The 14,086-nt window shown below is 38.8% G+C and overlaps 1 protein-coding gene across 2 annotated transcripts in view; it reads left to right on the top strand.

Annotated features, from left to right (window-relative positions):
* NINJ2 (ninjurin 2) overlaps positions 1-13,431 on the top strand; it is a 68,849-nt gene extending 55,418 nt beyond the window's left edge. For both annotated transcript variants that reach the window (XM_025170042.2, XM_088141235.1), the window contains exons 2-4: positions 3,371-3,602; positions 6,422-6,599; positions 9,368-13,431. In XM_025170042.2, coding sequence (XP_025025810.1) covers positions 3,371-3,602; positions 6,422-6,588 — 399 coding nt within the window. In that variant the 3' untranslated portion in view covers positions 6,589-6,599; positions 9,368-13,431. The remainder of the gene's footprint in view (positions 1-3,370; positions 3,603-6,421; positions 6,600-9,367) is intronic.
* The last annotated feature ends 655 nt before the right edge of the window (positions 13,432-14,086 follow it).

Raw genomic sequence — 14,086 nt, 5'->3', positions numbered from 1 at the left:
CAAAGCTGTAATGAGCATTAGGAATTACAATGATTTCTTTTTCAACAATATAGCAGCTAAAGAGGTGGGACTCTACATTCATGATTAAAATACACCTGCAGGAAATCTTTTGGATTGCATCCAGAATGTTCATTTTTCTCCAGCAGCAGTACAATCACTTTGGATCTTTTACAGCAAACCCTGCAACAAATCCAGTTGTCTATTTTGTTGTCCCCACATCTACACCAACAGCACAATCACAGGCCCCAACAAGTACACACACAAGAGGAGAGATGCCTTCCTCTCATATGCTATATGCCATCATCTGCCAGCAATGTCTCTCTGAATTCAACGTAGGACAAATGGGACAAACTTTGTGCAAAAGAATTAATGCATACAATGGTCAAAAGTTTGACACCAGGCCTCAAGGCACAGACAAAATGACATCAGAGCATTTTAACCTTCCAGGACACTCTGTTGCAGACCTAAAAGTGACTGTTTTAGAAAAGCTGGACTTTAACAGCACCATTGAGTGAGAAATTGCTGAGCAATTTCAGCAGTAGGTTTCAGGCACTTTCAGATGGTCTCAACAAATACAATGGGTTTAACACATTAATGATAAGATATTTACAGTCTATCTTAAATGTGAATCAACCTGACTTTCTTTCTCTTCCCCCCCACCTCATCCCAATTTAAATCCTACATCACTTTAGCCACACTATGCATCTGTGGAAGTGTATACCTTTTAATACAATTTGTTAGTTGGGAAAGGTGTCACCAGACTCCTTCTGATTTTTTGCCATCATAGACTAACATGGCTATCCTCCTGCAAAGCAAACCCATAGTAACGTTGGCTGCATCCACGTTGGTGGCAGGTCACAGGACTGAGCTTCGTCTCTGAGGTGGGTCTGACTCAATGACTGTACTCTATGGGCAAATGCCTTCCAATTCAACATGTCTCTAGTTATAATCTCCAGTTACTCCAGGAACGTTCCAGTGATATTCTTGATCCCATTCATCCCCCTTGTTTGCTATCTTCACCTTATTCTATTTCCCTCACTGTTGCAAGAATAGTCATTTTTTTTAGTTCATCACCTGCTTGCATCACGTGCCCAAATGTATGTGACTTTGCTGATCATTGCCTCAAGAGCAGTCAGCCTTTATTTGTTCAAGGACTGACCAGCAGTCCATGATATTCTTAGAAACCATCTCCAAATCCATAATTCACAGATATTTGTTTTCTTTCTTTTGTTCTTTTTCAGCATCCTGCTTTCACAGCCATGCATTACCACTAAGAAAGCCTTGCTTTAACTATTCCTATCTTTGTCAGTATAGACACAGTCTGATCCTTGATGATCTTATCTAAGTTTGTCACTGCCTACCTCCCTAGGATTAATCTCTTGACTTCCCTAGCATGCTGTCCATTTTTACCCATTCTTGAACTCAAGAAAGTCATCCACTGTGCATTTATTAAGCACACAGATTGGCATTACCTTTGTCTTTTTAATATTTAACTCTTTTCACTTTCCATTTTTACTTTTCTAATGAGCTCTTTTGAGCCTTATATATTTTCATCTGACAAAGTATTGTCATCTCCATATCTGACATGTGTAGCCTTTTAGTCTTCAATTTTGATTTCAGCTACCATTTCTTCTGATATTGCAACTTGTATTGTATATTTGCTGTGCAGGTTAGACAGACATGGGCTCAGTGTGCATCTTTGACTCACTACTTTTCTTATTCTGAATAGTTCTATTTCTCCAAACTTAAGTTTTACAGTAACTTCTAGTTCATTGTGAAATCTTCCTCAGAAGAATAATCAGCTATTTTGGTATGCTCAGTAACCATAATATACATTCTGGCATGATATACAGAATTAAAAACTTTGGTATACTCTGAAAAGCAAAGATGAACGAATAGCATGTAAAACCAAACCCCCAAACCATGAGTTGGCTTTGGACTTTCCCTTGGGTTCAGTGTTGAATAATCAACAGCAGTGAAAGGGAAAGGCTGAGAAGAGAACGGGAAAGTTGTTGCTTGGATGCCCTCTTTGGAATCATGTTTAAGAATGAAAAAGTAGAACAGAAATGTTATAATGAATAAATACAAAACTGGGATAAGAGGCAGCCCAGATTGAAATATACTGCACTATTGACATTAGCTGTTGGAGGTAGATATGTAGGTAGGTAGGGGTGGGGTGGGGTGAAAATATATGAGTCCTATATTTCATCCACTTATCTCAAATGTCTCTTCTTCCTTCTTATTGTTTTCTAGGTTCTTGTTCTTTTCCTTTGGTCTCTATCCTGAAAGCCCCTCAAAGGGGAAGGAGTGCCAGGGTGATGACATTATCTTTCTTATTCCTGCTGGCATCCTGAGAAAGAATAGACATAAAGTGGGGAGGGGGGTTCCAGAGGTTGACAGTGAATTTTCTGATGGGTTGTACGCAGAGCCTTTCAGGATTTCAGAAATCCCAAGTACAATTCAGTATTTGAAATGGATCAGTGCTCAGCTAGGTGATAGCTCCTAATGAACTTTGCCAGATCCTGAAAAGCTAAGCACAGCCAGATCCAGTTTGTATTGGATGGAGGCGCATCAAGAAATATCAGGGTTAAAGGATAATCTGGGAAGCTGAAAAAATCATGCCAAAAAGTGACAGTGGCAAATCTGTTTTGTATTGCCACCAAGCAAAACACAAGTCCCCAGAGTCACAAGGAGAGTTGACCCTTACTAATGCATGAATATTGTTCTCTTGAGGCAGTAAAACAAAGACATTAAAAATGATTCTGAGAGTTATTTCAGCATTCTGGGTTTCTACACATGCTCTTGTTTATTGGGTCATTGATTTCAGTGGACAAAAACAATGGAAAAAAAGATATGGGATACCAAGGGAGAAACACAAGGGAGGGCAGGAACCTCAAATAAACATTCTCCATCCAGGTCTTTCAAAAATTCAGCAGATAGCACCTGGAGCAAAGATTACACAACTACCAAGGCTAGCAGCAGTATTACATCCAGCAGTTGCTAGAATCCACCACTCTCATTTGTTAGGATAAATGGATTCAGCTACAAACAAATAACAAGAGAAAAAAGAATGGATGATAAAATGCATTTTGTATTTTTAATCTAATATGTCTAGAGGGTGGCAGGCTGGAAAAAACTAATATAGCCTGATTTTAGTATATGCACTGTTATCTGTTTTTGCAATTCTGGTTGTTGATCATGACCTAGTTTTGTTATTGGCTAATAGGGCCCAGCAAAGAATTTGGGAGGACTCTTTTGCCATTTGGGTTGTGTAACAAAATATGGTAAAGAACATTTTGTGCATCTACATAGAGTGGGAGTGCAAAATCATCTCCCTTCCTGATTCTTAATGGCTTTTCTTCTCTTCTAGGCCTCTAATCCTGGCTTCCGTGGGGAAAATGTAATCAACATAAACCATTATGCTACCAAGAAAAGTGTGGCAGAGAGCATGCTGGATGTGGCCCTATTTATGGCCAATGCTGCACAGCTGAAGGCAGTGCTGGAACAGGGACCTTCGTTCCACTATTACGCAGCTCTGATAGCTCTCATCAGCATTTCTCTCTTCTTCCAGATGGCCATTGGCATTCTCCTTATTGTGATGGGTAAGACTGTTTTTGCAGACCTGTTCAATCTCCTGTGAGGCAGTAAGGAGGGCATTCCTGTTCTTTGTTTAAACATACAGTTGAATTGTTTGAGTCATTTACTTCATTAACAGGAATAGCTAATGCATGTGAACAGTGCCAGGCACGAATGGCAAAACTAGCCCCTTGAATTACCCAAGACCAGCCTTTTCCAATGCGGTGCCCTTCAGAAGTGCTAGCACTGCTTACTAGCTGGGGATTCTGAGAGCTGTAGTTTCAACATGATCAACAGTCATACATGCAAGTTCAGGTCCAGCTTCTTTGGTGAGTACCAGATTACGGAAAGCATACTTAGAAGAACTAATGGTTGAGAAAACTGGTTGGCAGATGATTTCTCTTAGATACAGCTCACTTTATCATCTTTTAGTCTTCCAAACATTTTTATTTTTTTGGTCTTTATTTAATTAACCAGACAAGCCAATAAAGCAATAGCAAAAAAAAAAAAAAAAGAGGGGGGAAAGGAGCAAAACTACAACAGCAAAAATTATATATGTAAGGGATTCTCATACATGTATACAGTATATGAATATAACATTTTAATATCAGTTTCAATGAAGGATGCCATATTCATTATAACCATCCATATATAATCTACAGCTATAAACAACTTGTTCATAAATTGCAAGTAACTTCAGCTCTTCAGTCCATTGAGTGATGTCATCCCACTGTTGAAAAACTTAGCAATAAGAAAGGCCATGGGGAATTAATTTCTGTTGTCCAGCCATCAATTTTGTATAATGGGTAGTTCATTCAAAAGAATATAAATGTCCAGATATATTAAGTCTTGTCTCAAAAAAAAAAAAATGCAATTACTTCTCCCTAGAACGTAATAATTTTAGGGCATTGAAAATACATGTATTAATGAAACTTACTCTAATATTAGTATATTAGTAATATTAGTGTGTGTGTGTGTGTGTGTGTGTGTGTGTATATATATATATATATATATATTTATCTGCACTCAGTCATTACCGACTCTGCAGTGACTGCTTTTTGGACAAGTCCTTTGCAGTTTTCAAGGCAAGGTGTTTCAGAAGTGGTTTGCCAGTGCCTCCTTCCTAAGTATTAATATTAGTTTTTGTTAAATAAGTTATAATCTAAGATCTATTGAAATTTTTGACACTGACATTGAGACAGTTTCCTATTGTTTGGACACAAAGGGGATCTCCAATACCTTGTTCTATTCTATATTTAAAATTTGCAAAATTTAAGATCCAACTGATTTATCAATAACTGGCATGCAGCTTCCCCAGTGTTGTTGGACTACAGTTTCTATCAATCATTATCTGTACTGGCTGGAGTTGATGAGAGGTGAAGCTCTAAACCAGTATTTCTCAACCTTGACAACTTTAAGATGTATGGACTTCAGCTCCCAGAATTCCCTAACCAGCCATGCTGGCTGGGGAGTTCTGGGAGCTGAAGTCCACACATCTTAAAGTTGTCAAGGTTGAGAAACACTGCTCTAAACAATACTAAGTTTTTCATTTGTGCTGTGAAGCAGATAGCTTGGAAGCCTGCAATTAACCAGGTCACAGCGAGCAATCAAATTTCCATAATACTGCTCTTGATGGGAAGACTTTGATACTTGCTGTCACCGCCAATGAAAACACGGATGCGTTTGTTGCACATTGCAGCCGAAGCTGCCTATACACCCTCCTGTACTGACCCCATTTCTTAAATAACTACACCACCCCAATTGTTCTGCCTTTCTCTTTGTAATCACCCTAGTAGATTTCTCTGTATCTCTGTGGTTATATACAGAGGACGCGGTCTCTACAAGTGTCTGGCTTGGTCCTCTATGCTCCCTCCCCTTGTCCCCCGCCTGCCTCATGCCCTTGCATGATAAAAGCAGCCTGTCTTTCTCTCCTTATGTGTTTGGCATTGAAAGGAATGACAGGGTCATGAACTTGAGCTCCATACAGCTGCAGTCCTGCTGTATCAATAGAAACTCTCTTCTATATATAGAGGCTGATTGTTAGCATTCCCAACATACATGGCTCCTGCTCGAGTTGGCTTTCAGCTTCTTAAAAACTCTGACCAACAGGGGTCCAAACAGTGACTCATTTTTTTTCAATGTCTCAGTGTCACCTAATCAGTTTTTAAAAAGCAATCTGGCCATTTTTGATGGAGAGTTGCATTTGATTTTCAATTAAACAAACTTTGTTGAAGATTACAGCTAGGACAGGTCACCCAGGAGCAAGATACATTTTGCTATGAGTTCCACATGTCATTTGCATGACAGCCAATTCTGCTCCTTGGGGGAAGTAATCAGGAAGGGCCACATGTTTCCTGTCACCTGTTCTCCATATGCACATTTTATTTTAAGAGTAGTGTAAACTTAGATTACATCAAGGAAATGTATTGTTTTGCATTCTCCACTTTGCTAAGCAGTGAGAAATTCAAGGAGGAGAGATAATTGAAGGTGTAATTTGCTTCTGAAATATTTGATTTAGCTATAAATATACAAGTAGAAACAAACAACCATAACTGATCCAAGCACTGTTTCTCAGCTTTTACATCTCACCATCTTGTAGAGGGAAAACCACATATAGGAATGGGAATGACAACGTGCTTTATTGCCCTGGCCTTCTTGGAGAAAGGATCATATAGGACCATCCTAATAGTCAAGAAACCATAATATAATTCAATGCATTTTTGTGATTTTTTTTCTTGAGTGTTTTCTGAGTCTCAGTGGAAGGAGCCTGTAATTAAGGGAGGGGGGCAAGAAAACAGGGTACCTCTCTCTAAAATTCTGACCAGTTTGGATTTAATGCTTATAGCTCGACTGAACCTGAATGATGTGGCCAAACAGCAGCGCCTGGACTTGCTCAACAATATTGCCACAGTCCTAGTTTTCATCACGGTCATTATCAACATCTTCATTACGGCCTTTGGGGTGCAGAAGACAGGGCTGTATCCAAACTTTTATGGACGAAGGCTCTACTGATTCTTGAAAGAGTAAGAATGGGATGGAGTCCTATGTAACTCTTCATTTGAAAATGTGGATATTTCTTGGTGGCCCCATTTTGCTTCCCATCCTTTCAGCTTTCAACCATCCGGTTAGCTATTTGAAAAAATTACCTTGGTAAAGTGTTACCAATATCCATTGGGAGAATGGATGGAGTAATTTTAAGATGGACAAATGCCTGTAGAAAGGTACAAGGTAGTATGTAGTCTTTTGTGAGGAAAGAATGCCAAAAGAAGTGAAAATGGCTGTATATGCGAGAGCAATGGGTTATGTAAAAGCAGTGTGTATGGTAAAAGAACATAACGGCTCAATGAATAGGGGCTGAATGAATCTAGACAAAATATAAAAGCAAGTGACTGGTACAAAAGAAGTACATGAAGATAGTTTGGCCATATCGAGAGATTGAATATGGACTGACATGGAAAAGAACTGCTTGAAGGAAGAATGAATGGGTTAAGAGGAAGGAGAAGACTGAGAAAGCTGTGGTTGGAGGGAGCTACTGAGATCCACAAGAAGGGAGAAGTAAGAGTTGAAACAAAAAACGACGTATGGATGTAATTGAAGCAAGGACAGTTTACAAAGATAGAAGGATACAGTGAACAATGTTGGTGTAAAACACATTTAGATATATTTTCTTTTTTCTTATGTCTTTAATTTCTTTTAATGCATTATTTCTACTCCTTTGCTCGGCTCTGCATGATTTTCATTGATTGATTACATGCTAGCAAGTCAGTCTCAACTCTTAGGAACCATGTAAACAGATTTTCTCCAGGAGGCTCTTGCATAATGTTGCCTACCCTAAAATGGAATAGCATAATTAGTGTGTGTGCGTGTGTCTGTGTGTGTGTATAATAGTCTTTTCATTTAGTGCTGAAAAGTCCAAACACTTTTTTTCTGTCTTGTTATCAATTTTATACAAATTGCTCTGGGAGCCATTTTGGCTGAAGAGGTGGATAAACATATTTTAGAACATAAATATTTTTATACTTCATGAGCTTATTAAACCTACCTCCCATATTATAGCCATAAAGTTATTCAGAATTGTTAAAAATGGAAACAGAAACAAAATAGAGGAGGAAAAAGAAGATGATGATGATAATGATAATGTAAGATAGTATAAAACGTAATCAGTTAAACAATATATTTTAAATAAGAAAACTAACTACAAATGAAAAACAGCTGAATAATAAAAAGAGTCCTGGGATTACTTCTAAAGCTTTTCTGAAAAGAAAAGTATTAATTTCATTCAACAGGGAGTTTGCTTAGCAAGTCTCTCTTGGCTGGAAGTTTCAGAGCAGATGTTCTTTGCTTTGTTAAACATTTTTTTTTACAAGTCATATTTTGGAGATGACTTTGAAGAACAGGGTGGTTTGATGACTTTGGAAAATTGTGCAAGCAGTTCATATGCAGAAATGCAATGCAAAAGGTATTGGTACCTTTTCAAGTACCAATAGAGGAGAATATATGAAGCTCAGGGTTGAACTGTGGAGTCCTTGGGGTTCTCTGAGCTTGGTTGTTTTCTTGCAGATGTTTTGGTACCTGTCTAGGTAACATCTTCAATGCTTCAGTGCACTAAAGATGTTACTTAGAAGGGTAATGAAACATCTGCAAGAAAACAACCAAGCTCAGAGAACTCCAAGGACTCTTGTTCAAGAACCTGGGCCCCAGTCCTAGAAGGTTTTAAAGAAGGAGGGGGAATATTTTCCCTTCAAGTATTTCTGAAAGACAGTTTCCAGCATCCTTCACAACTGCCCATGCTGATCGGGACTCATGAGAATTGGAGTAGAACAGAATATGTAGGTGCATCTTCAAAGGAAAGCACCAGCACCTTGAACGGAGCCCAGAAACCAATAGACAACCACTGAAAGAATTATATATTTCCTGCAGTTGACATGAGTTAATTACCATGGTATTGTTCTCCATGGGCTGCAGTTTCCCAGTGTTCTTCAGGAGGATCAGCACAAAAAATTATGTCACTGTGGTCCTATCTTGAGTGTACTGAAAAGTGATCTAACTGAGTGACAAGACATCGAAAAAAACCCAAAAAACTGTTCAGCTGATAAACTAACTTTGGAATAAGGTGTGCTGCCAGCGGAGAAGCAATACGAATTAGTCTTGAAACACAGTCCTTAAAAATGGGTTGTAATCCTATTGACTGGCTGGAGAGAGTGCTCCAAATTTGGAGAGGGAGTCAGTCAGACATTAAGTCCTTCTTTCCAGCCTCTGTGGAAAAATCTGGATTCATTTTTTCCTTTGAGAAAAGAAAATAGGTACATTTGGGAGTCCAGCATAAGTGGAACAGAGGAATTCCTTGCCACACTTCTGATCTGAGGAAAAATTTGAACCAGCCTATTGAAAGCAATCCTGCGTGTGAGATATACTTTAATTCTAAAATAAAGGGGGAAGAATGCTAGAAGAGGAAGGAGAAAGAGAAGACTACCTTTTCTCCTTACCAGTCTCATGTTGGAGAGGATTACTCTTCTAGATCTGAGTTTATCCTTTAACCCAATCTTCCTCAAGTCAGCTTTCCACAAACTGTTGACCTACTGATGTATTGAGACAGCAACTTCTAGAATTCTGAAAGTTGTCATCCCAACCCATCCAGAAGACATCAGTTTGGGGAAGACTCCCACTTCTGATATCCTGTCAATTATAACCTTTCCAAGACTACCTTGGAGTGTTCAAAACCTCCTTTACATTCTATCAGCAGTGTTGGGAAGGGTAGTCTGTGTAACAGTCCTTTTGATTTTTCTTGCAGGTTGGTGCACGTGGCAGTTGACTGGGATATAATTCGGCAGCTGACCTCAAGCCTGATGTGTAACAAGGAACTTCCTGAGTTCAAATACAACCACGTGGAACCAGCTTAAGCCTGTTTCTGCAGCTCTAAAGTGTTAATGGATTTCTCAGAAGAGGCACTCTTTGATTTTGATCCATTTATAAGCTTCCTTTTTTTCTCAACCTGTTTTCTAACTCTATCATTCTGTAATGAGCTCTACATGCCATTCTGGAAAAAGATTGCCTACTCCTAAAACAACCTGATTGGGAAAGGCACAATCTTAAACAAAAACAAGACCCAGTCCCCAAGGACTCCACTGTTAATATAGACATAGGAAACTTATTGCCCTATACAGGTTTGTTGAAGTCCAGCCCCAGCCAGCATGGCCAATAGTCTGAGATGATAGGAGTTATATGGTAGCTGGAGGACCATAAGTTCCCCATGCCTGAGTTATGGCACATTCCTGGGACATGTGCTTGTCATTACATCACTTGCTACAAATGCAGAGACACAGCAGTTCCAGGATCACAGATTCTGAGAACCCTTTCAGAAACTACTAATGAACATTTTTAAGTTCAAGGATATTGTATATCCAGTTTTTGTTCTAGGAAAACCTGCCTTCACAATCAGAACACTGGGAAATATGACATTATCCCAGAGAGCTAGAGGCTTCAGTACAAACATGGAACTCCCCTCCAATATTCATCTGGGGTGTCCCTGTTAGCCAAAAGCCCCATATCATTTGCTGCAGGAAAAGTAACTTTGCTCACCCAGATATTTGAGCATGGAACCACTCCTCAGGTTCAAAAGGCTATAGAAAGCATACGGATCTTAATTTTAAATTTCTATTTTCTATTAATCATTAATTTATCATTTTGTTAAAATACAGATAAGTGCAAGCGGCTACCTGTATGCAGTATCTGATAAGTAAGCTACAGTATAAACCTCCACTAGCTTTAATAATAATGTTTATAGGCATGCATGTTATTTTAAGGCTTTACAAATGAATCTTGTTTTGCAAAGAGTGAAAGGTTCTGAAAACATGTTTTTTCTACTTTTGCATTATTTTAAAAGGCAGTTTTGTGGTCACAGTTGCAACTGGGGCACCCTTTGATATTCCAAATATTATTTGCTTTCTCTTTATTTATTGAAATATATTTTATCCAAAGGTGTTATTTGGTTTCTATGTGCTACAGCTATGTTAAAGATAGGTCAGCTAAAGTTTTTAGAGCTATCTATATGTTTATATTTCAATGATTATAGGACAGTATAAATAATTAACTTGATCTGGAAATGAAGACAGTGCCATGGGCTTATATTTCCTATTCCTTGCAGAAGGTATTCCTATATTTAGGCTATTGGATTTTCCTGAACTGTGGTGGGACTGCATATGGATGAGGTCAAAAGATTATCCCAATCTCACAGCAAGTTAGCTGTTTGAAGGTGAGGAGATGTTTCTTCTCAGCTAGAGAAGTTTGATTTAGTCCAGTCCTTAAAAAACGTTGATTTATCAGAAATGGCAAGAGACATTCCTTAATATGATATGCATATTCTGTTCCGTGTTGAGTTTTGAGGGCTGAGAAATGTGGCTGAAAAGTATTGTACTGTAAATACCTCCCCCTAGTGCTGTCTATCAGATTCAAGACATAGCAGGTCTATATTTCCAGTTCCTTGTTTTCATTATAGCATATTCATTATATCCAAGAACTCAGATTTTATATCTACTTTATTTGCCACCATTCAACCAAATTGCTTCTTAATTAACCCAAGAAAGTGACGGGTTGTCGCAAGGGAAAAATGTATCGCATTCAATGCTTTCAGACTTCACTACAAACCCATCTATATACAGTAGCTAGCCAGCTGACAAAACTTGATTAGAAATTATAGAGGCAACTCTTGAATAGCCTTAATTTTTTCCTAAAAGTTAACAGGATGCATTTGGAACAGAAGACAGGGAGGATGGTAAACTGAAGATGCAGCTAATTCAGATTTATTTTAGGTAAAAATGCTATATAACTTCTACCTGAGGGAACATAGAGACTGGTTGACAGAGGCAGATTCATCAGTAGATATATTTAACTGTTTCAATGAAAAGAAGTGCTGAGAATACAGAACACAAAATAAAACCAGGTGTCTACACCTGAATAGAACAGTGTGTGGTTTTAAATTAAGAAAAGGAGCTTAAAATATTCCTTCGTTGGACTGATGTCTCGGTATCAAACACAGCTCATATCACATACTGACCAACTTTGATCCAAGGATGGATGGATAAATAGATTTTATGTATTTATTTACAAAATTGTATACTGCCCACTTTTATAGATTCTGATTTTAAGTCAAAACATCAACTTCAAATCAGAACATACATCAAACCATACTCCCATCCCCAATTAAAATAGCCTCAGAACAAAAACCTAAGTGGCCACCAGGCATCATTAGATGAAGCACTGAATGTCTGCTGAAAAAGAAGCATCTTCAGTGGCTTTCACAATGCTAGCAGTGACGGGGTCAGGCATACCTCTCGAGGTAGTATGTTCTACAACATTAGAGCCACTCCATTCCACCACATTCCTCTTCAGAAGGGCTTACCTCTTGAGAGGATGGGACCCTTAGCAGATCATCTCATAGGAGAGTCAGAGTCATTCTGAATATAGTGATCCCTTTGAGTTTGGGACTACACCATGTGGGGCTTTTTAGGTAATAACTAGCACTTGCAGTTGAGCCCAGAAGCTGACTGGCAACAAATGTGGACCACAGAGTAGGTGTTATACTGCATAATATCAACAATCTGGCTGCTGTTTTCTGGACTAGTTATAGCTTATGAGCCACTTTCATAAGCAGTCCTGCTGTATGTAGAATGCATTGCAGTAGTAAGACTCATGGTGTTAAGGGGGTGAGTTAAGCAGGGGCTTAACTGGCATACCAGCTAAAGCTGGGCAAAGGTTTCCCTGGCTACAGCCTCTACTGTTGTTCAAGCAGGAGGTGCGAGTCTGGAAGAAGGCCCTGGTCACAGACTTGTTCTTTGATGGGGGCCTGACAGTTGGAGCCCACGTCTCTGGAAAGTTATGATGTTTACATACAGATAGCAGCTCTATCTTGCCAGGGTTTAGGTTAAGTTTGTTTCTCCCTGTCCTGTCCTCGAGGCATTGGATCAAGATTCCCATAGCATTTCCAGTCTGGCCTGGGTTGGCAATACATGACTGAATATCATGAGCATACTGATGATATCTCACTCCACCTCAGCGGACAATCACACCCAATAATTTTATATACTTGGTGAATAACATGGGAGAGAATATCAAACCATGTTGCACTCAACTTTGGAGCAATTACAAGCTCAATTGCTGTTTCCTGCCTGCCAACTGGGACTACCCGCTCAGCAGCACAGCCGCAGCAAAATGGTGCCTCACCCTGAATGCATGCAAGCAGTCCGGAGGAACACCCAAGAGTTCCAGGATACATAGGAATGAGAAGACTGGGAATTCTTGGACAAGTTAGTAGAAATATTGCTATCTATAAATAGTTCAGTGAGTGGCCATTCTAAAGAAAGAAGAATTAGTCATCCTATCATGATCATTGATACAATATAAAATAAAATGAATGGGCCGCTGTATTGGCTGAATTGACACCCTTCATGAGAAGTTTTGCATATATTTCTAGGGAAATATTTATTGAAGTTACAGTTCCTTGCATATTACTAGAGGATATAATACAATCCACCTTTTCTGAACATGACATTCTCTAAATGCATTGGGAATAAAATTAAATTACTAGAATTCCCAGTATTGGAACTTATTCACCTCTATATTGTCTGTAAGTATCTTAGTGTTTATGTAACTGCTTAACTGCTCTTTAAATGTTGCAGCACAGATACAAAAAATCATTAAGTGATAGATTTTCCATGGCACTATCGCCATTTTTAAGAACTAGCTCAGTAAAGTAGTAAGAGGTTTAAAAATGTAATGTACAGCTCCCATATATTCAAGACTGTATTCCTTGTTATTCACATGTTTGTGGGTTGGTATCTTGAACAATAAAAGTTAATTATCTGCTTAATTGGAGCCTATTTTACCCCAAGGGTATGCATATAAAAGTTATATTTTTTTGCCCTTGAATCAATCTCATAACCAAAAACAGGCAAAAACTATGGGTGTTAAAATGTAAAACATATGCCTCCCCTTTCAATTAGATAATCATTAAGTAACTGTATAAGTGAGCAGTGGATTCATAACAGCTTATGCAGTAAACAGTCTCTGAGGTGCCATAATCATATTTATTGTTCACATTGCTAATTTTGTTTTAGTACCCTTCAGACCCAATCTTAACACATTTTCAAATTACTAAGAACGCTTTTTAATGTGGAACACAGGCTGAAATTCAAGACAGAAAGCAAATTAAAGGTCCTGCTCCAAGCTCAGGTGATCAAACTGTTTGGCATGTTGGACTCAGGTGGTTCCTGGGAAATGTCAGATCTCTGTGGAGAAATGTTGCAGCCATCCATGATCTGACCCTAGACTTGGCAGTTATTCCTGGGATCTCACTGGGCAACAATGGGGATATAGGGGACATAGTTCTGTTGGAAATTTGCTCTTCTTGGTTTCAGCTCCTGCAGCAATCACAATGCCAAGGCCAGGGAGGAGAATTCTATGATCATTTGCAAGCCCTTGCAAATGTCCAGTAGCACTACTTGAATAATCTGGG

This window comes from Python bivittatus, unplaced genomic scaffold (genome assembly GCF_059951505.1).
Source record: "Python bivittatus isolate LINGU-HERP-01145 unplaced genomic scaffold, Pbiv_v1 ctg000330_np1212, whole genome shotgun sequence".
NCBI lineage: Eukaryota > Metazoa > Chordata > Lepidosauria > Squamata > Pythonidae > Python > Python bivittatus.
Note: the sequence above shows the minus strand (reverse complement) of the source record. Positions and strands in the feature narration are given on the sequence as shown.